Here is a 20,840-nt window from a genome sequence, read left to right as displayed (position 1 = left end):
TCCCCTTCCCCTTCCCCTTCCCTTTCTCCTTCTCCTTCTTTTTTGGTTTTTCGAGACAGCGTTTCTCTGTGTAGCCCTGGCTGTCCTGGAACTAACTCTGTAGACCAGGCTGGCCTCTAATTCACAAATCCACCAAGTGCTGGGATTAAAGGCATGCGCCACCACTTCCTGGCCCCTTTGATTCTTGAGAGACAACAGACACACATTTTCTTTTAACATTGCAAAAAAATCCAGAGATCTTTCTGTCTTAGTTAAACCTAGTTGACAAGCTAGTTTGGCAGGACCCTGCCCAGAAATTATTTCTACCTCAAACCATTTCCATTATACCTGAGTCTAACCTTGCTCTGGCCTAGGCTGACCTTAAACTCAGAAACCTGCCTGCCTTTGTATCTTTCTCACAAGCTGGCTCATTGTGTAGCTGCCTCTTTTCCTTTAAATTCATGAAACCCCTCATAATTCATATTGCATCCTTCTATTTTTTGCATAGTTAAGAAATTATATATCTCAAATTCACGTATTTAGAGCTCATTCCCACAGCCTTAAGGGCTGTTCTGAAGGTCCCAGGGTTTACCATTTTGCAGAAACATAACCACACCCTCCTCAATTCCTGGTCTCTGCTGTTTCTAATTCTCCTGGGATCATTAATGTTAACAGAGAGGACATTCCTCGAAGGAATGTGAAATATGTACATTATTATACAAATTTGCCTATGCCCACAGCAGCCATTGACACTCCTGGAGGCTCACACCAGGGCCCTGTTCCAGGGGTAGGAACCATGTCACTCTGTCCCCATCTGGGCCATGCCAAGCTCAGCATTGACTATAATCATTAGCACTTCAGGGAAGAAGTCGAGTGCCTTTTAGGAACAGTCCTACCCCAGCATAGAGTTCTCTGTTCCTTGCCTGTCTGGCCCTGCTCCCCAGGACCCTAGCCCTTGGCTATAGCATCCAGAGTAAATTTGTCAAGGCTCTATAGGCAAAGGCCCTCTCACTCCCAATAAGGGCATTTTTTGATCCTAAAGCCATCTACCCTGAGGCTCATCTCACCGTTCCCAAACAAGAGAGTACAGACGCCTAAGTGTGAGTAGGGGGAAGGACAGGGAAAGGGCCAGGTTAAATCCTGCTGTGTTGACCTCAAGGGAACTGTGGGGGTGGGGAGTGGGGGAAATCGTCCTAGGACTAGGGAGCTCCGCCAGGTCTGGGAGGGAGGCTATCACTTGAGGGCGGGGCAGGGGCGGGGCAGGGGGGGCAGTGAGGTAATTTCCGTGCTCTGTCGTCAGAGGTCTGAGTCGCCCCAGGGGCAGAATCGAAACTGATCGCTATTCTGAGTCAATGCTGGTGTACTGGGTAAGTATGGGGTGGTGGCTGGGGACTGGAGAGACCACCTAGAGAGGTGTGACGACCACCCCTGTGCCTGCAAATGGGCAAGATCAGTGGCCTCACACAGACCCTAGCATCGGACAACTCCATGGACCCCTCTTCCTGCTTCTCCAGCTGCCGGGTATGGGGTTCTACCTCTGACGATTTAGAAAACTCCACAGGAGTGCAGGGAGGGACTGCAGGCTTTGCCTGTTGCTCTCATTCCTTCCATTTAAAACATAATCTTTGTACCTCAATGTTTCTCTTGAAAGTTTAGTGGGGTAGGGTATAGGTCAGTAGTAGATTATTTGCCTGGCATGTGTAAGAGGCGGGGGTTGTGGGGGTGGGGGAAGTTGCAGGGAGATCCCCTTAGACCTGACTAGGTGTTTTCAGGGAGCTAGCTGTTCTCGGTTCTATCCTTGCTGAGTGGTACTAACTCAGACTCTGGGCTCTGGGCATTGCCTTTCCTTCTGGCATCTCTGTGGGAGCTCTGATGAGGACTATCCAACCTGGGTAGAGTGGGATTTCTGCAAGGCTGTGCCCTCCCCTCCCGAGACACCTGTTGCCAAGTCCAGCGGGGCTACAGTAGTCCCAGCAGTCAACTAGCAGGTCTCAAGAAAAGGGGGTACTCTTTTCAGACAACCCGGAGACATGAAACTTAAGGAGTGAAGGAGTCCCAGATGGAGGATTCTGTGACCTCCCAACTCCCTTTCTTTGCCGGCGGCCACTTGGGCAGGACTTGGAGGCCTTTCAGGAGGAAAGATTGAGTTGGAGTTCAAGTGGAACTTCCCAACAAGCCAAAATTGGGCAGAAGTCAATATCCTACACTTGACAGAGGTATAGGTCCTTCTTGGCCTTGGGTGACTTGCTTCTCTTGTCCTGTATCTCTCCAAGGCTAACAGTTTCTGTACAGCAGCTGACCAGAAGCCTTGCTCACAGTCCTGAAGGACCTGGCCTTCATCTGAGATGGCATCCGTGGGGTGCAGTCTGAGGTCGGCCGGCACATCCATCACCAACGGGCCATCCTTGGCTGGACTTTATGATAAGGTAGACCTTCACCTGGGCTGCTCCCACTGTACCCAGTGCCTCAATGAGAGCACCTATGTTCTGCATGAGGTAGAGCATACCTGCCCCAGGGAGCTCTTGCTGGCGCGTTTCAAGCATGCAGCAAAGAGCAAGATCTGGCGTAAGGTGGGCCGCAGGCCCAGCTTCCCAACGCCTATGCGCTATCAAGTCTGTCACTACTATAGCCCAGGGTTGGGCTGTAGGCGTCACCGGAACAGGTGTACCTTTGCTAGCAGTCCTGAGGAGGCACTGGTCTGGACATTTGAACGCAAGTACAATCTTCCCCGACTGAAACTGAAAGAGGCTGTGCAGGGTACCAGAGCCCCAGATAGGCTGCAGGCCCCAGCTGACACCATCCGAGCAGAGTTTGGTGGCCACTTCCAGTTACTCTGTGCCCTCTGCTTCAAGAGCTGTCCCCCATGCCTCTGCCCCGTGGATCCCAGGGGCCATTGCCCTCAACACCAAATCTGCCCCACACTCCTCATCCATGTTATAGTTGAGGGGCAAAAGCGACAATTTGTGGAGGTGCGGCCACTGCCACAAAGAAGACATCCTTTAAACTACTGCATGTATGTGGGCCGTGGGGTACCATGCCGCCACGGGCCCTCACGCTGTGGGTATGCACACAGTGCTGTGGAGATGGCTGTATGGAAGGCTGAGCAGTTGGATGGGCTTCAGAGAGGAGATCTGCTCACATATCCTGTCTCTGTGAACAAATGGAAAGCCAGCCATGGTCAGCCTCCTGTGGTCAAACTGTACTGCCATGCCTGCCTGGTCACCTATAGTTCACAAGAGGCATTTGAGAACCACTGCTCCTCCCTGGAGCACGCACAGATGGTGGCCTTTGACCAGGCTGTGCCCTGGAAGCACCGTGCCCCACCAATGGGGCTCTCCAAATTCGAGCTCTGCCCTAGGTAAGGAGAATTGTGTGGGAGCCTAGGGTGGGAGAATCCCAACCCAAGGCTAGCCCAAGGGATTGTGAGGTCCATGAGGCCTGGGACCTACCTATCATTTTCTGTGCCCTCTGCATGTCAAGCTAGTACTGCAATGGCCTCTGAAGAAGGTTCCTTGTGCCAGCCCTTGCCCTGGATATTTGGGGTATAGAGCAAATGAAACCCCTAGACAGTCCATTCCTGCTCCCCATACAGGCCAGGGTTAGGCTGTGAGGGCTGGCTCCTGAGGTTGGACATCCATGAAGTCCTGCTGACCTCTTCATCTCTCCAGGCCTGATCTCTGTGAGCATGGAGAGGTCTGCATCAAGGCACACTCAAATCAGGAGTTACAGGAGTGGGTTCAGCGGGCACAGGACATGGAACTTCGAGAACAGGCTGCCTGGCAGGATGGGCTGGTACCCTACCAGGCACGGCTTCTAGCTGAATACCAGCGAAGCAGCAGAGAAGTGTCAGTGGTAAGTGGAGGCTTGTGAATGGGTGAGGGTGGGCCCATGCCTGCAGTGCTGAAAGCCCAGTTTCTTTGTGCAGATGGCTGAGACCGTTCATGGAGTGTCTATCACTTGCCACCAGCCACTGGTGCATCAGGCCCAGGAGAAGAAGATCCAGCACAAGTGGGTGTTCACCATCCACTCTGAGGTGAGGGTCAGACAGCCCTGAGATCACAGGTCTTATGGGTACTCCCAGGCTTGGGTGGAGGGATTCCCAGGGTGTCAAGGACTACACGTGGGCAGATATAGAAAGCATGTGATTTGGAGTGGATGCTGCGAGTGTCTCCACTTCTGTGCCTATGTGACCTAGGAAAAACCTCATAGCCTCTCTGCCTTCAGTCTCTTCCAAAGATAGGACTGTGGCACCCTCACTCTATGGATATGATCACCCAATGGAGTAAATTAACCAATACAAGAAACAGCGTCTGGCACCTGGAGAGTGAATGTAACTTGTGATTACAGGACCCTGAAAATCCCAGCTGTTCATCTCTTTTTTAATATTTTCTGGGCCTTAGGCAAGGTCCATGAGCAGAGGTGAAAACCAGGGCAGACTGAGCAATCTGAGTATCCCACACTCAGAAAGTGGCAAGCTGCCTTTCTCAGGATGGTGAGAAGGGCCAGGTTGAAGGAGTCACCATGGGCCTTGACAGGATCTCAGGGCCCCTTCCATGCTTTATGGCCTGTCTCCTTCTCTAGGATCCCTTGCTACATGTGGCCCTACTCAAGCAAGAGCCTGGAGCAGCCTTCTCACTGGTGGCCCCCAGTCTCTCACCACACCAGCTCTATGCACAAGGAAAGCACTTCTGTGTGCCCAACTCCCCAGCCCAATTCCAGGTAGGGGTGCTTGTACAGGCTGCCTCTTTTGGCAGCTTTGAGCAATGGGTGGTCTTTGACTTTGGTCGCAGGCCAGTGCTTCTCCAAAAGCTGAAGTTGCAGCTAGGCCAGACACACAGCCTGGGGCTCAATGGGAAGCCAGTACCCAGCCACCCACAGGAGCTGGAATGCTGGCACACAGGCAACCGCCATGTGGTGCTTGAGGTAGATTGGACACCTGAGCAGGAAGCCCTGATGGCCAAGTATAAGTTACCCTCCCTGGCCCTGGAGTTCAATCAGAATGTTCTTGTCTGGGGGCCTATCACTCGTTCAAACTACCGACAGAGGATGCACAAGTTTCTCTATGAGGAGGAAGCAGCCCAGCAGCAGCTGGTAGCCAAGTAAGTGGGGCAGTGGGCTAGCAGGTGTGGCCAAAGTTGGGACTTAGAGATGGGTCTTTGACTGTGGCATAGTAAGCTGACCTATAACTTTCTACCAGGCTGGCCAGGAAGGGCCATGTATCCTTGAAGACAGCACTGGAGACACCAGCACTCGGCATGCTCTTTGCACCACCAGGGGCCCTCTATGCCAAAGTCCCCTTCCCCTCCTCTCTGTTGCCAGACACTGACCAGGGCTTCCTGCTGAGCAGAGCAGTCAGCACAGCCCTTGTGGCTCCTGTGCCTGCATCTGACAGTACAGTATACCAAGTGCGGCTGGAGGCACGGGCCAGTTCAGAGCATGCACTGTGGCTCCTGTTACCAGCACGATGCTGTATGGCTTTGGGGCTGCAGGCCCAAAACAGCCCCATCTTGGAGGTGCAGTTCCAGATTGACCCTCTGACCTTCCGGTTCTGGCATCAGGCAGTGGATGCACTGCCTGAGGAGCATCTAGTGGTTCCTGACCTGCCTGCCTGCACCCTGCCCTACCCCTGGCCCACCCCACCCTCATTTCGTGGCAATCACAAACAGAAGCTGGCTGTGGGGCTCATTGCAGGCAGAAGACCCGAGGGCACAAAGCACATTCCACCACTGCTCATCTATGGCCCCTTTGGCACCGGCAAGACCTACACATTGGCCATGGCTGCCCTTGAAGTTGTCCAGCAGCCCCACACCAAGGTGCTCATCTGCACACACACCAACAGGTGAGCCCAGAGCTGCTTCTAGGTCGCTCACCACTCACTGCCTTGCCTCTTGTGGAGATATGGGTGCCTTTTTCACAAACCCTAGACCAAGGAGGGAGTTGTGGTAGTGATGTGTTTTTGGCTTACCCCATGTTTCTTAGGCAAGGCTCTTTAAAAAGAAAAAAAAAAAAGAAAAGAAAAGAAAAGAAAAGAAAAGAAACAGGCTATTCAACCAAGAAGTTCCTCTTTGACTAATGTGGGTTTTTATTTATTTATATTTTAGTTCCCTAATAACACATTATTACAGGCACAGAGTCCTCTTTTAGCCCAGAGTATGGGGTGGAATAGCCCAGGACAATAGCCATGTGTCCTGAGCTGATTTCTAGGCTGAGTTGGAGATCTGAGTGCCAAGGCTGTTATTGCTTACCTGGAAGATCCTAGGCAGCACTTTCCTGGCCTCTTAACTCTCAGGCTCTGCTCCTGGGGATCTTGTTGCCAAAGCTTGCAGCACCCAGGAACTGTGTTCAGGATTACTGCCAGCCCCTAGCCATGGGTGATCTCAGGCCACAGCTATCTCTCCCCTTGGCCTCAATTAAGGGATCACCTTCTCTAAGCTATCCCTGACAACCCACACTCTCCAAGTCTTTCCCACTTATCTTTAAGCTCTGACCTTCTCTGTGTCTTTGCTTTTTGTCCTCTTTGAGTCCCTGGGCAAGACCCCTGTCTGTCTGCCTTATGAGTATTCCTGGCATCCGGGCAAGGCTGCACACATGTTTTAGCCAGTAGCTTGAGTCCTAAAGCAGCATCCCATAGTGCCTCACATTTCCTACAGCGCTGCAGACATCTATATCCGGGAGTATTTCCACAGCTATGTCAGCAGTGGCCACCCAGAAGCCATTCCACTCAGGGTGATGTATGCAGATCGTCCTCCAAGACAGACTGATTCAACCACGTTGCAGTACTGCTGCCTGACTGAGGACTGCCAGGCCTTTCGCCCACCCACAGACACAGAGCTGGTACATCACCGTTTGGTGGTCACCACTACTTCTCAGGCTCGTGAGCTCCAGGTGCCAGCCGGCTTCTTCTCCCACATTTTCATCGATGAGGCAGCCCAAATGCTGGAGTGTGAGGCCCTTATCCCGCTCTCCTATGCCTTGTCACATACCCGTATAGTACTGGCAGGAGACCATATGCAGGTCACACCTAGGCTCTTCAGTGTGCCCAGGGACAAGGCGGCTGGGCACACACTGCTGCACCGCCTCTTCCTGTACTACCAGCAGGAGGTGCACAAGATCGCTCAGCAGAGTCGCATTATCTTCCATGAGAACTACCGGTCAACTGCAGCCATCATTAACTTCGTCTCCCGTCATTTCTATTTAGCCAAGGGCAACCCCATCCAGGCCAGTGGCAAAGTCCCACGTCACCCCCAACACTACCCTCTCATGTTCTGCCATGTGGCAGGCAGCCCTGAGCAGGACATGTCCATGACATCCTGGCTTAACTCAGCTGAGGTCACCCAGGTAGTGGAGAAGGTGCAGGAGATCTATAACACCTGGCCTCACTGCTGGGGACCCCGGGAACAGAGATACATCTGTGCTGTTTCTCATGGTGCCCAGGTGAGTTGTCTCCTCTGGCCTTTACTTTTTTTTTTTTTTTTTAACCAGTTCCTTTCCAGGCTGATCCATATGACCATACTAGGGTGAGGGTGTCTAGGGATTGGCAGGAGGGCCTGTTCCTTACTGGGTGACAGGCCCCTAGAACCCTGGACTTGTCTGCAGGTTAGTGCGCTGAGGCAGGAGCTAAGGAGGAGGAACCTTGGTGAGGTGTCTGTGGGCAGCTTTGAGATCCTGCCAGGTAGGTGACAGAAATGTGGACCAGAGGCTGGCCTATCAGGGAGGCAACTTCCAGCCCATTCCTTGGATGTGCATATATAGGGTGGGACTGAGGTGTCCAGGCTGCTGATCCTACCTGGTCATCTGACCCATCTCTCCCACAGGGCGTGAGTTCCGGGTGGTGGTACTGAGCTCTGTCCACAACCGAGATAGTCTGCTCAGCCCTGGGGCACCAACCTCAGAGTTCTTCACTGAGCCTCGAGTGCTGAACACGGTCATGACTCGTGCCCAGTCTCAGCTGGTGGCTGTGGGAGATGCTGTAGCTCTCTGTTCCTCTGGAGCCTGCAGAAGGCTCTGGAAAAGCTTCATCCGTGAGTGCATAGAACATCACAGCATCTTCCCTGAGGAGCTGTCAATGGAGCAGATTGAGCAGGGTGTGGCCCAGAGACAGAACTGGGCCTCGTTGACACTCAGAGCTAGGGGCCCAGAGGCAGAGCACAAATCTACAGCACAGAACCTGCAAAGACCCATAGCTGAAGGGACCATAGTCACAGTGAAGGCAGAGACTAGAGCCAGGGCAGCAGTCACAGCACAGACTGAGACAGTAGCAGCAGGAGGGAACTCAGCCTCTAGAGATGCAGCAGCAGAAGTCTCCACCCTGGAAGGTGGGATGTCCGAAGAAGATTCCGAGTCTGACTTCTGGCCCACGGACTGGGACCTCAATGCTGATGATGCCATCCTGAAGGAACTTCTCGATGAGAGCCGGCAAGTGACTGTGACTGTGAGGGAGGATGGGCTTCTGGACACCATGGTTTGCCCTGCATCCGCACAGAAGGCCCAACAGTACACAAACCTACCCCGATCTGTGCTGCGGAAGTTCCTGCGCTCAAACTCCAAGCAATTCTGCCGCTGCAGCTTCCTACAGGAGACCTTTGAGAGAGCATTGGCCACTCCTCTGGATGACACAGCCTCTAGTCCTATCCAGGTCAGGGGTCGTCTGAACTGTGGGATGGCCTTCACAGGGGATGAGGTGCTAGTTCAGATCCTGGGCCCAGCAGTAGATGATAGGAGCATCCCTGGAAACGTGCAGGGTCGTGTGATGGGTGTGCTGAAGAGGAGGAGGCATGAACTGGCCTTTGTGTGTCGGATGGATGAGTGGGACCCCCGCATCATGATCCCTATCAATGGTTCTGTGACTAAGATTTTTGTGGCAGACATGAAGAACCCACAGCAAGTTCCTATCCACCGCCTCGTTCAAGGCCAGGTACAGCGTGTGAGGCATGAGACTCTCAAGCCTGAGGATCGCAACACCCAGCTTTTCTGGGTCCGTATTGTCCTATGGCGGGAACGTTTCTACTATCCACTAGGCATTGTCCTGGAGGTGCTACCCAAGGCCATCACCTGGGAGCAGGGCCTTCATATCCTTGACCTAGAGCATGGCCTGAAGGCCCACACACCAGACCCAGCCTCAGTCTCCAAGGCTTTGCAGAGATACCGCTCAGAGCTAAACATGGCCTCTGGTCACCGAGAGGACTACCGCCATTTCCTGACCTTCACTGTGGACCCCCAGGGTGCCTGCAACCTTGATGACGCTCTTAGTGTCCGGGACCTAGGCCCAGTGTACGAGGTGGCAGTGCATATTGCTGATGTGGCCAGCTTGGTGCCCAAGGATGGGGCCCTGGACGTGGAAGCCCGACAGCAGGGCACTGTGTTCTATGCCCCCAGCAGGGAGCCAGTACTCATGCTGCCAGCCAGCTTGTGCCAGGATGCGCTCAGCCTTCTACCAGGTCAGGATCGCCTCGCCATTTCTCTCTTCCTCACCATGGAGAAAGTCGGTGGCCAGATCAAGAGTCTACGATTTGCACCCTCCATAATCCGCTCCAACCGCCAGCTGTCGTATGAGGAAGCTGAAGAACTGATCAAGAGACACCCTGGGGCTGGCCTGAAGCTGCCAGCCCACCTGGACTCTGTGGAGGCCTGCGTTGTGGCTGCCTGCTACTTCTCTTGGATGTTACGTCGTCAACGCCTCCCGGCTGCCTGTTACTATGAGCCGCCAGATGAAGACAGTGTCCTGGGCTTCCGCACAGCCCACATCATGGTCCAAGAGTACATGATCCAGTTTAACAGCCATGTGGCTGAATTCCTTGTGGGCAACAAGCACACACAGACACTCACGCCACTAAGGCAGCAGCCCACACCCAGTAGGCAGCAGCTTGACAGTGTTTTCAAGAAGCACAGAGGACTGGTGCCTCTGTCCCTGCACCTGTGCCACCACTCGAACACCCACTATACCCCCAACAAGCAGCTGCATCTTCTGACTTCCCTCTGGAAACAAGTGCAGCTTGCAGCTAGTACTCAGGACTATAGCCAGATGGTGGACCTTATTGCTGCAGATGACATGCACCCTTCACTGGCTCCTGCTTGCCTGGACTTCCGAAGAGCTCTAGGCCGTTCTCTTTTTGGTCGTTCCAGCCAGGGTAAGCAGCAACCCGCTGTTCACTACTCTCTGCAGGTGGATTGGTACACTTGGGCCACCTCACCCATCCGTAGGTATCTAGATGTGGTGCTGCAGCGGCTAATCCTGCTGGCACTGGGCCACAGGGGCTCTACATATTCTAACAGGGACATCGATGGGCTCTGCCAGGACTTTAATCGCCAGCACGCATGTGCCCAGAACTACCAACGGCGAGCCTACAGCCTGCACTTGGCCATCCAGCTCAAGACCCAGCCTCAAAACAAGCTGGGCTTTGTAGTGGATGTCGAGATGGGTGCCCGCTGCTTCAAAGTGCTTTTCCCTATAAACCGGGAAACCCTGCCTGATCCCTGCCCTATTCACTACCATTCCCTGCAGTTGGCTGAGCACCCCCAGGAGCTAGTGAGCCAGACAGGCTTGAAGCTTGTATGGCGGCGCCGCATATACTCGGTGCAGGCATCCAAGCTGCCTTTACCACTTCTGGGCACAAGTTTTGATCCACATACTCAGACTATAGATGCAGCCCTGTGGATGAAGCTACTGATGCTGCTGAAGGAGCAGTGCTGGCCTGAGATAGCTGCCCTCATCCAGGAGCAAGATAAGCTTTCTCATCGAAGGGAGAAAGTAAAGATACACCAGAGTCACTGTGGACACTTTGTAGAGGTGGCCTATGAGCTGGGCAGTGGAGATACCCTGCAGGTTCAGCTTGGTTCTAGCCTGCAGCGGGGCTTCCTGGCACCAACCCTGCAGCTGTGGACTGTGGTCCCTGGCTTCAGCCTCTGTCTGGAGCACATGGAACGGCCAGGTGACTGCTTTTCAAGCCACGTGCACCAGCCTCTGCAAGACCGGTACCTTGAAGTCAGCCAGTACTCAGGTGTGTGGGGGCCACGCTGTGCCCTGGAGTCACTCACCAGTGCTGTTACAGAAAATGACTCCATTGTGCTGCAGGATGTGCACATTTCTTGGGACACATCACAGGGGCAACTGCAGGGCACCTTCCAGCTGGAAGCTGCTTTTCTCCAGGAAAAATGTATCAACATCCACTTTGGCTGCTGCTACCTCTGCATTCGGCTTGAGGGGCTCCCTCTCCCCCTAGCTAGCTCACTCCCTGGGCCTGGTGGCCTTGGCCCCTTCCTGAACATTGACCCCAATACATATACCTGGGTGGCCCATGGGCTGTCTGGTGACTGGGACTATGAACTGGCTGGTGACTGGGACCAGGAGTATGTGGATGATCGGCAGGAGGTTCCCAAGCAGGTACATTTCTTCATCCATCACATGACCATGGAGAAGGTTCCAGAAGAGGTGCTTAGACCTAGCGCTCGGTTCACTGTGGAAGTGCTATCTAAGCAGCTTCCTGACCTGTGAGTAGCTCCTGTCACCCGATCAGGGAGAAGGTCCCTGAGCTGAGGTCCAGTGCCTAGACCTCCCTGGGCTCCCCTCCCCTCCCTAGGAAAATCCTGTTCACTTTTTGGTATCCTTTCTCATCCCCTTTCTACCCCCAGCCGCAAGGAAGAAGCTGTGCGTCAACTGGAAAAGGCATCCCCATTGGTCATTAGCATCGCCTTGGGCCTGCCAATCCCTGAGCCCCATCGCCCAATATCCAGGCCCTGTCGCCCAGTATTTGAGCCACATCACCCAATATCCAGGCCCTGTCGCCCAATATCTGAGCCGTGTCACCTAATCCCCAAGCCCTGCCATCCAATCCCTGAGCCCTGTCGCCGGGGTGGCTGGCCTCACCAGCATTCTTTCCACAAGGGTAGGTCTACCCCTTAGCTTTTCCACCTCTCCCCAGTGCCATGGTGCACAAATGAGATCCTTGGCTTCTGCTACACTCACACCCCCACCCCAGCACCTCCCAGCAGGTTCTTGGAGAGGCAGAACTACAGCATCCCTGGTGGACATCATAAGCTGAACCAGAGCCAGAACACAGCTGTCAGGAACGCTCTGCAGAAGCAATTCACGGTCATCCAGGGCCCACCAGGTGGGGTCCATTTGTAGAAGCCAGGAGGGGTTGCCCTGTGTAGACAGATGTGACCATAGGAACTCACACTGTCCTCTCTCCACAGGCACAGGGAAGACTGTTGTGGGCTTCCACATCGTGTACTGGTTCCACAGGTCAAACCAGGAGCAGATGCCAACTCGCAGCAGCCCTAGTGGAGAGGAACAGCTGGGGGGCCCATGTGTCTTATACTGTGGTCCCTCCAACAAGTCTGTGGATGTCCTGGGAGGTGTGTTAGGGATGAAGTGTGGGACTGCCAGAGGGTGTGGGCACTGAGTTTCAGCCTCACATCTTCACTTGTCCTAGGACTGCTCCTGAGGAAGAAGACAGAGATGAGGCCCCTGCGTGTGTATGGGGAACAGGCCGAGGCCACTGAATTCCCACTGCCAGGAGTGAGCAACAGGAGTGTACTTGGCAAGGCCTCTCAGGAAGGAAGACCAAATCAGAGCCTCAGGTATGGCCCTTCTGTCTGTGCTGGGACTGAGGCAAGGGGACCTCCACTGGCCAGGGTTTCACCAAGGTTCTGCCTTCTAGGAGCATTACCCTTCACCACCGGATCCGTCAGGCCCCCAACCCATTTGCAGCAGAGATCAGAAAATTTGATGCCCAGCTTCGGGAAGGGAAAGTATTCTCAAAGGAGGATCTTATAATGTAAGTGGTGATCTTGGAGGTGGAGCTACCCATTAGCAAGCTCACAGGATGACATGAATTACCTCATATAGGTACAGGAGAGTCTTGGGGAAGGCACGCAGATATGAACTGGAGCGGCACTCGGTCATCCTGTGCACATGCTCCTGTGCAGCATCAGGAAGCCTGCAAATTCTGAATGTTCGACAGATCCTTATCGATGAGGCAGGCATGGCCACTGAGCCAGAAACCCTTATTCCCTTGGTGTGCTTCTCAAAGACCGAAAAGGTGAGGGTTGTGGGGATCTAGTGCTCCTGTCTGGATTCCTGGGGGTGCTAAGGGTGTATTAGGTGAGCACTGAAGATGGCCAAGAAGTTGGGATGCTTCAGGCTCCAAAGATGTCAAGGTCATAGCTATCTATGCCTCTAGGTGGTTCTGCTTGGAGACCACAAGCAGCTTCGGCCTGTGGTCAAGAATGAACAGTTGCGGAATCTGGGGATGGACCGGTCTCTCTTTGAGAGGTACCACAGGGATGCCATCATGCTGGACACGCAGTACCGTATGCATAAGGACATCTGTTCCTTTCCCTCCATGGAGTTCTATGGGGGAAAGCTGAAGACCTGGTCTGACCTGAGGCGTCCACCTAGCCTCCTAGGTCATGTCGGCAAGCAGAGCTGTTCCGTCATCTTCGGCTCTGTGCAGGGCCATGAACAGAAGCTGCTGGTGTCCACCGAGGACGGCAATGAGAACTCTAGGGCCAACCCGGAGGAGGTAACAGAGGTGGTAAGTGTCAGAATGACTCTCTGTGGTATTTGGTGGGTCAAGGAAGTTTTCCTGGAGGAGGGTGAAGGCCAAGGAAAGCTTCAGTGGGCAGGAAGGCTGGGATCAAGTGAGGCTGCTGAGCTCAGAAGAGGGACTGGGTTCCAGCTCCGTCGGCCCTCTTATCTACTTAGGTCCGAATCATCAAGCAGTTGACTCTGGACCGGACAGTGGATCCCAAAGATATTGCTGTCCTTACACCCTACAATGCACAGGCTGCTGCAATCAGTAGGAGCCTCATGCAAAGAGGGGTCACTGGAGTGACTGTGACCTCTATCACCAAGAGCCAGGGTGAGCTTGGCTCTAAGGAGGCCATTTTTGCGTGGTGGTCGGCAGGAGGGTCAGTGGGCACAGAGCTGTGGCTTCATCTATTATTCCCTCTCTGCCTCCCAGGAAGTGAATGGCGCTATGTGATAGTGAGCACCGTCCGAACATGCCCCAGGACTGATGTGGACCAGAGACCAACCAAAAGCTGGCTCAAGAAGTTTCTGGGCTTTGTTGTGGACCCCCACCAAGTAAACGTGGCCATCACCCGGGCCCAGGAGGGGTTGTGCATCATTGGTGAGGGTTTGTGTGGCTGGGGAAGGCTGGGGAAGGCAGTGCCTAGCATGCTCAGGGCAAAACTGAGAGCCACCTTGACTCTCCCTTGCAGGGGACCATCTGCTGCTACGCTGCTGCCCACTCTGGCACCGTCTCCTAGACTTCTATGAGACCCAGCACAGCCTGGTGTCTGCTGAGAAGGTGCGGGTCCAGAGAAAGTCTGCTCTGTCTTCTTGAGGAAGCCCTACCTGCCCAGCCCTTGATGTGCCATCAACTGAGGGTATGTCCCTCATTCTCCTCTGCCAAGATTCTGGGCATACAGAGGATTGCCACAGCTCACAGTCACAGCTCAAATTAGTCAACCACCTCTGCTGTCTTCTTGGGAAAAGCCCTGGTATTGGCTGCAGTCACGTAGCAGTGACAGTCTTATGGGTGGTGGCCGCTTCCTGTGCCGGAAGCAGGCTTAATAATGATGACCTTCCTGTTTGTGCTTGGACTTGAGGGGAAAGAGCTGGAGGCCGGCCCCTTTGCTCCCAACTCCCTTTGCTTTTCTGGGGCATTTGATGACTGAGACACCTCTTAGTGGCCACAGAAGACTCCAGGACATACCTATGCTGTTACAGCGGGCCTAAACAGAAATAAGACTCCTCTGAGACTACACTTTGACACTGAGATCCATCTATGGTTGCACTAGGCACCATGTATTCATTTACCATCTTTTCTAGTCTTAATAACCTAAATCCAGCACCTCTTACAGGGACACTCAGAGTGGGCAAGGAAACCTTCCTGAAAGACTTTTTCTCTTGTACTGTTTTACTGCCTTGTGTCCTACAACTCCCCCACCCTGTCCCCAAGCGCGGGGGCAGGAAGGGCAGAGCTGAACCAAATGCTCACACAGCCCTACCTCCTAGGATGTGAAATAGCTGACCTGTGGGCAGGCAGCTGGGAATGAGGAACCCAGTACCTCTGGGCCTGTTCTTCACCATGCTTCAGTACTTATGTCCAGGGCTTTAGAACAACCTTCCTGGCACCATCCTTTGCTACTAGACTGAGAGGTGAAATCTCTCCCATCTTGTCTCCCTCTTATATGCTCACCTCCTGACAGTTCCAAAGCTGAAATAAGCTACCCCTTCAGTGTGACACCCCCCCGCCAGGTCAGAGATGCTGCAACTGAAGTATACACCAGGACATCTGGAGCTTCTAAGGTCTGGCTGCAGAGCCTCCTGTAAGAATATCTGGTGTTTTCTACAAATTAAGTTTCTACATTCCAATTTTTGTATCTTTTCTCAGGTTATGCCTTATATAACTGGATAATTTTATTATAAAAACTGCTCTGAAAGTTCTCATGCGTGTTTTGTGGTATGGGCAGGAATAGACAGAACTAGCCATCTTGTAGCCATTGAGGTGTAGCCAAAGGAGGAGTTGAATACAGAACTTGGGATCATGGTGAGAGAAGGTGGTAGTACCCCATCTCATGGCTGGGAACATGACTGCATAGTCACAGGAAGCTGGTGTAATTTAGCAGAGATAGACTGGAACTGGAGAGCTAAGTCTGTTTCTGTAGTCCCCAGGCTGAAGCCAGTCCAAAGTCCTTATGGCTGTGGCCTCAATTTTAACTTATCTGATCTGAACTTGTCCTCTAGTACCTTGGGTCCCATGGCCTCCTCTGAGCCAACTTGTGACACAAATTAGTTTGGCCTTTGGCTTGTAGCCAAACAAGCCTCTCCTGGCACAGCTGATGCAAGAATGATGGGCCCAGGAGAAGATGGTGGGAGTCCCTAGAGACACTGTAAGGGAAAGAGGTTCCCAAGGCCTGTGTGCTTCCAGAGGGAGGGAGGAACAGCAGAGGGCACCAGCTTCACCTGTGCCCCTCATCCACTCAGGTCTGCAGATGAGATTGACAGGGCTCTAGTGCCCTGGCTGTGTTCCCCGGGAGCAGCTTGAGGTAGAATGATAGGTGAGTATTACTATTAGTTGAAAGTGAACAAGAAGTTGGGGTGCCTCTGGCCCAAGGAGAATTTTAAGAGCAGCCATAAATGAGTAGTGGAGTTTAGGGGTGGATATGTACTAAAAGCAAGGCATTCCTAGATAGGGACAGTAAGATCTCCCCCAGAAGTTAGGGAGGGCTTCTTAGAGAAAGGGCCTTGAACTTGGTGGGAAGTAGTGAGGAATTAGTAGTTTTAAGTTGGTATTTGTCTTAGGGTTTTACTGCTGTGAACAGACACAATAACCAGGGCAACTCTTACAAAGGACAACATTTAATTGGGGCTGGCTTACAGGTTCAGAGGTTCAGTCCATTATCATCAAGGAGAGAACATGGCAGCATCCAGGAAGGCATGGTGCAGGAGATGCTGAGGGTTCTACATCTTGTTCAGAAGGCAACTAAGAGAAGACTGGCTTATAGGAAGCTAGGACAAGGGTCTCAAAAGCTCATACCTACAGCAACACACTTTCTCCACACCTACTCCAACAAGGCCATACATCCTAATAGTGCCATTCCCTGAACCAAGCATGTTTAAGCCACCACATTCCACTCCCTGGCCCCTAGAGGCTTGTTCAAACACATGAGTTTATAGGGGCCATACCTAGACATAGCATAATACAAAATATGTTTAGCCCAACTTCAAAAGTCCCACAGTCTATAACAGTCTCAACAATGTTGAAAGTTCTCAAACAACAACAACAACAACAAAAAACAATGTTGAAAGTTGGGCTGGCGAGATGGCTCAGCGGGTAAGAGCACTGACTGCTTTTCCGAAGGTTCTGAGTTCGGATCCCAGCAACCACATGGTGGCTCACAACCACCCATAATGAGATCAGATGCCCTCTTCTGGTGCGTCTGAAGACAGCCGCAGTGAATTACGCCAGAGCGAGTGGGGCCGGAGAGCAGCCACATACAGGATGGCTCATGGCCATCTGTACAACTACAGTGTACTCATACACATAAAATAAAATAAATCTTAAAAAAAAAAAAACAATGTTGAAAGTTCAAAGTCTCTACTGAGATTCATGCAATGTCTTGACTATAATCCCTTAAGAAATCAAAATCGGGCTGGAGAGATGACTCAGAGGTTAAGAGCACTGACTGCTCTTCTGATGGTCCTGAGTTCAAATCCCAGCAACCACATGGTGGCTCACAACCATCCGTAGTGAGATCTGACTCCCTCTTCTGGAATGTCTGAAGACAGCTACAGTGTACTTACATATAATAAATAAATAAATCTTTAAACGATAAAAATAAAAATTAAAAAGAAATCTCTACATAAAAGCCTTTATTTAAAAAAATCAAAATCAAAAAGCATATCACATGCTTCCAACATCATGCAGGATATACATTACCATTCCAAAACATCATGGTGAGGAAATACTGAACCAAAACAAGACAGAAAATAGGTTAGACAAACTCCAGACTCCATGTCTCCATGTCTGATGTCAAAGTGTTCTTCGGATCTCCAACTCTTTTCATCCTTGTTGACTGCTGTTGGCAGATTTGGCATTTAGCAGCAACAAACTTTATTCTCTTGGGCTGGTATACCACGGCCCTGGCATCCCAGACATCTTGGGGTCTCTAAGGCAACTTCAATGTTACAGCTTCTTGATCCAATGCCTGGGATCCACATATGATTTTTTGGGCTTCTCAGAAAGGCTTGTGCCACTTCTCCAGCTCTACCCTCTTGCAGCACTCTAGGTTCTAGCAGTGGATCCATTCCACTGCTGCTGCTGTTCTTAGTGGTCATTCTATAGTACTAGCATCTTCAATATATGTTGTTTTTTTGCTGCAACTAGGTGTCACCAACATCCTCTCATAGGTTCTCTTCAAGCTTCACCTTCTTTGCATGATCCCTTCAGTCCTGGGCCAACAACTGCAACTGAGGCTGCACCTTCACCAGTGGCCTTCCATGGCCTCTCATAGTGCCAACACTCAGCTGCTCTTCATGACCCCTTCATGCTTTCAAAACCAGTACCACCTGGGTGACTCTTACACATTACCAAGTCCAGCTACAGCATGAGTATAACCTTGGCTATCACTGGAACACAGCTTCTTTGTGCTCTCAGAAAACACTTCCCAGAAGATTTCACCTCAGTGATGCTGGTCTCTTCTTAATTACCGCTAATTTCTTAGCTCCAGCTAACCAGCATCAATTGTCTCAGCAACCCCTTCTACCCTTGGCTCTAAAGCCATAGCTATGTGGCCAAAGCTGCCGAGTTCTGCTGCTTGCTGAAGCTGGAACATGCCCCCTGCCCCTTGTTCTATTGCATTATCACCAGCTTCCTGTTTTCCAACTCCTTCACTGCTTAAGCTTGGCTATCCTGGAATTTGCTTTGTAGATGGACCTTGAACTCAGAGATCTGTATGGCTCTCTCTCCTGAATGCTGGGAATAAAGGCACGTACCACCATGCCTGGACTTAAGGTTTTCTTTACCTGGAACTTGCTCTGTACCAGGATGGCCTTGAGCTCAGAGATCTACTTGTCTTTGTCTCCTGAGATCAAAAGCATGTGCCACCATGCTTGGGCCTAAGCTTTTCATTGCCACTAGTCCTCAAAACCTTGATCAAAAGCCTGTGTCCTTCATTTCTGGATTGTAGTTCATTCCAGATTAAAAGTCCAAGTGAAAGCAATAACCAGATAATAATGTTGAGATATTTCCTTGTTCAATGGCAAATGCAGAAACAATAAACTTAGCTGAGAGGGGTCTTGCCCTAAAGCCATCACTCCTTCAATATGTTTATCTCCTCAAACACAGGATTCTGATCCATTTCAACTCCTGATGCCTCTTTATTACTTGAATCATACATTGTGTGTGTGTGTGTGTGTGTCTGTGTCTGTGTCTGTGTGTGTGGTGTGTATGTTTATTTTTAAACTTGCTTTGATTGATCAAAACACTCTTCATGGGAGGAAAACAGAAAACAAAGTCTATGCTGGGCTTTTCTGAGACTTCCACTGTCAATGTGATTAATTGAAATCTCAAATAGACTCTTCAGACATGGGCAAGAAGCAGCCACATTCTTCACCAAAATATCACAAAAACAGTCTCTCAGACACATATTAAAATTCTTCTCTGAAACCTCTAGAGCTAGGCTTTCACAGTTCAAATCACCCTCAGCAACAAACTCTTCCATATTCCTACTAGGATAGCCCATTAAGCCCCACTTAAAACATTCCACTGCTTTCCAAATCCAAAGTCCCCAAATCCACATTCTTCCAAACAAAAGCATACTCAGGCCTATCACAGCTATACCCCAGTCCCTGGTACCAACTTCTTAGGGTTTTACTGCTGTGAACAGACACCATGACCAAGGCAACTCTTACAAAGGACAATGTTTAATTGGGGCTCACTTACAGGATCAGAGGTTCAGTCCATTATCAAGGCTGGAGCATGGCAGCATCCAAGAAGGCATATTGCTGGAGGAGCTGAGGGTTCTACATCTTGTTCAGAAGACAACTAAGAGAAGACTGGCTTCCAGGCGGCTAGGATGAGGGTCTCAAAAGCTCACACCCACAGCAACACACTTCCTCCACACCTATTCCAACAAGGCCACACTTCCTAATAGTGCCACTCCCTGGGCCAAGCATATTCAAACCACCATAGAATTGAAGCTCAAGAGAAGAAATCCCAGATCCCATTAGTAATATAGGCACAAAGTATGGTGGAGGTGGAGGTGAGGCAGTGAACCTTGGGAGGGCATTAGCACTAATGGGCTGTGCACAGGTTGGGGAATGGGCTATGTGAACCAGCTCCCGAGCACCTAGTACCTGAAGCAGCTCTGTTGTGTGTCTAACTCTAGTTTACATCTCTCTAGGCCAGAAGGGGCACAAGACTGGGCCATGTTTGGGAATGGGAGTGCCCGGCTACTAGACTCATGTATGCTTCCCTTAGCCAGCCCCATTCTAGGCCTCTCATCTGGTAGAGTTTCCATGACCAATAATACCTAGTCTCCACCCTACAACACACAGGTCATCTATTCTGGATCTTTAGGATGACTCTATATTGAGTTACCCATAAGCAATTGGCTCTTTCACCACATGCCACAGAGAATGACAGTGCTGATTTGCAGGAACCTTGGTTAGATATGTGGCTGGAGCTACCTGGCTTGTTACTCGAGTTGAACCCCAACAGGCAAAGCACATCCCCAGTGGTGAAAGTAGGAGGTCATTACGCCCAATCCTACTCAAAAAACCCCTTTGCCAGTAGGGGAGGATTCCCTGCCTTTTACCACCTGATCACCTGCTCCTGCCAGGCTTGGCAATTTCAGAATGACTACCACTCATGGTGTATGTGGTAGGGAGGAAGCTGGGCTTAGAGTATGCTGTGTCAGCTCTTTACATTCCTTTAATCGACTCTGCTGCTTTGCCCGAGGTACAAGGTGCTATCACTCTGGACTCAGAGGTGACCAAAACTGCATCTACCTCTTCTACCTTGTGATTATTCTTGTGTGTGTGTGTTGACCTGGATGGGAGACCTTACTGTCTAGGTGCCCTGGATAGTAGTGAGGAATGTGTGGGCTGAATAGCATCAGCTAGCTCTTGAGGACAGTCAGTGCTGTAAGGGTGGTCACTTTTCAGAAGCTGGGCACCGCTGAATGTCTTGGAGAGGTTCCCAGCCAGGCTTCCTTTCTGGGGACCTCACACATGTGGGATGCCTTAGACACTTCAGCTTACTTGGGGAGAGTGTAAGACCTTTATTTTAAAAGTAAGATATCATTTGGTCCTGGGCATCCTTGCTCCAAGGCAGCTGGGATGCTAACAT

General features: G+C 51.5%; 1 protein-coding gene across 6 annotated transcripts; it reads left to right on the top strand.

Moving 5' to 3' along the window:
• Positions 1–1,264: 1,264 nt before the first annotated feature.
• On the top strand, positions 1,265–15,430 carry Helz2 (helicase with zinc finger 2). 6 transcript variants are annotated; one of them, XM_031373061.1, is made up of 19 exons: positions 1,265–1,346; positions 2,253–3,337; positions 3,648–3,831; positions 3,905–4,012; positions 4,561–5,078; positions 5,177–5,818; positions 6,630–7,413; positions 7,576–7,651; positions 7,794–11,466; positions 11,608–11,861; positions 11,955–12,086; positions 12,172–12,333; positions 12,411–12,558; positions 12,639–12,755; positions 12,827–13,019; positions 13,161–13,514; positions 13,685–13,841; positions 13,944–14,111; positions 14,203–15,430. In XM_031373061.1, the coding sequence occupies exons 2-19, from the start codon at positions 2,325–2,327 to the stop codon at positions 14,325–14,327; spliced, it is 8,808 nt and encodes a 2,935-aa protein (XP_031228921.1). In that variant the 5' UTR covers positions 1,265–1,346; positions 2,253–2,324; the 3' UTR covers positions 14,328–15,430. The 6 variants fall into 6 exon arrangements, with proteins under 6 accessions (XP_031228921.1, XP_031228925.1, XP_031228924.1 ...); XM_031373065.1 differs by having other exon boundaries at positions 1,281–1,346; positions 1,997–3,337; XM_031373064.1 differs by having other exon boundaries at positions 1,314–1,500.
• The last annotated feature ends 5,410 nt before the right edge of the window (positions 15,431–20,840 follow it).

The sequence above is a fragment of the Mastomys coucha genome, unplaced genomic scaffold (assembly GCF_008632895.1).
Source record: "Mastomys coucha isolate ucsf_1 unplaced genomic scaffold, UCSF_Mcou_1 pScaffold15, whole genome shotgun sequence".
In the NCBI taxonomy this organism is placed as follows: domain Eukaryota; kingdom Metazoa; phylum Chordata; class Mammalia; order Rodentia; family Muridae; genus Mastomys; species Mastomys coucha.
Note: the sequence above shows the minus strand (reverse complement) of the source record. Positions and strands in the feature narration are given on the sequence as shown.

What these genes read in the sequence shown, in the direction of transcription:
- Helz2 (XM_031373061.1), top strand. Translation starts at nt 2,325, where the DNA reads ATGGCATCCGTGGGGTGCAGTCTGAGGTCGGCCGGCACATCCATCACC. An exon ending in CTGTTTCTCATGGTGCCCAG is followed by an intron (nt 7,414 to 7,575) that starts GTGAGTTGTCTC and finishes ACTTGTCTGCAG; the next exon opens with GTTAGTGCGCTGAGGCAGGA. An exon ending in TCTAAGCAGCTTCCTGACCT is followed by an intron (nt 11,467 to 11,607) that starts GTGAGTAGCTCC and finishes TTCTACCCCCAG; the next exon opens with CCGCAAGGAAGAAGCTGTGC.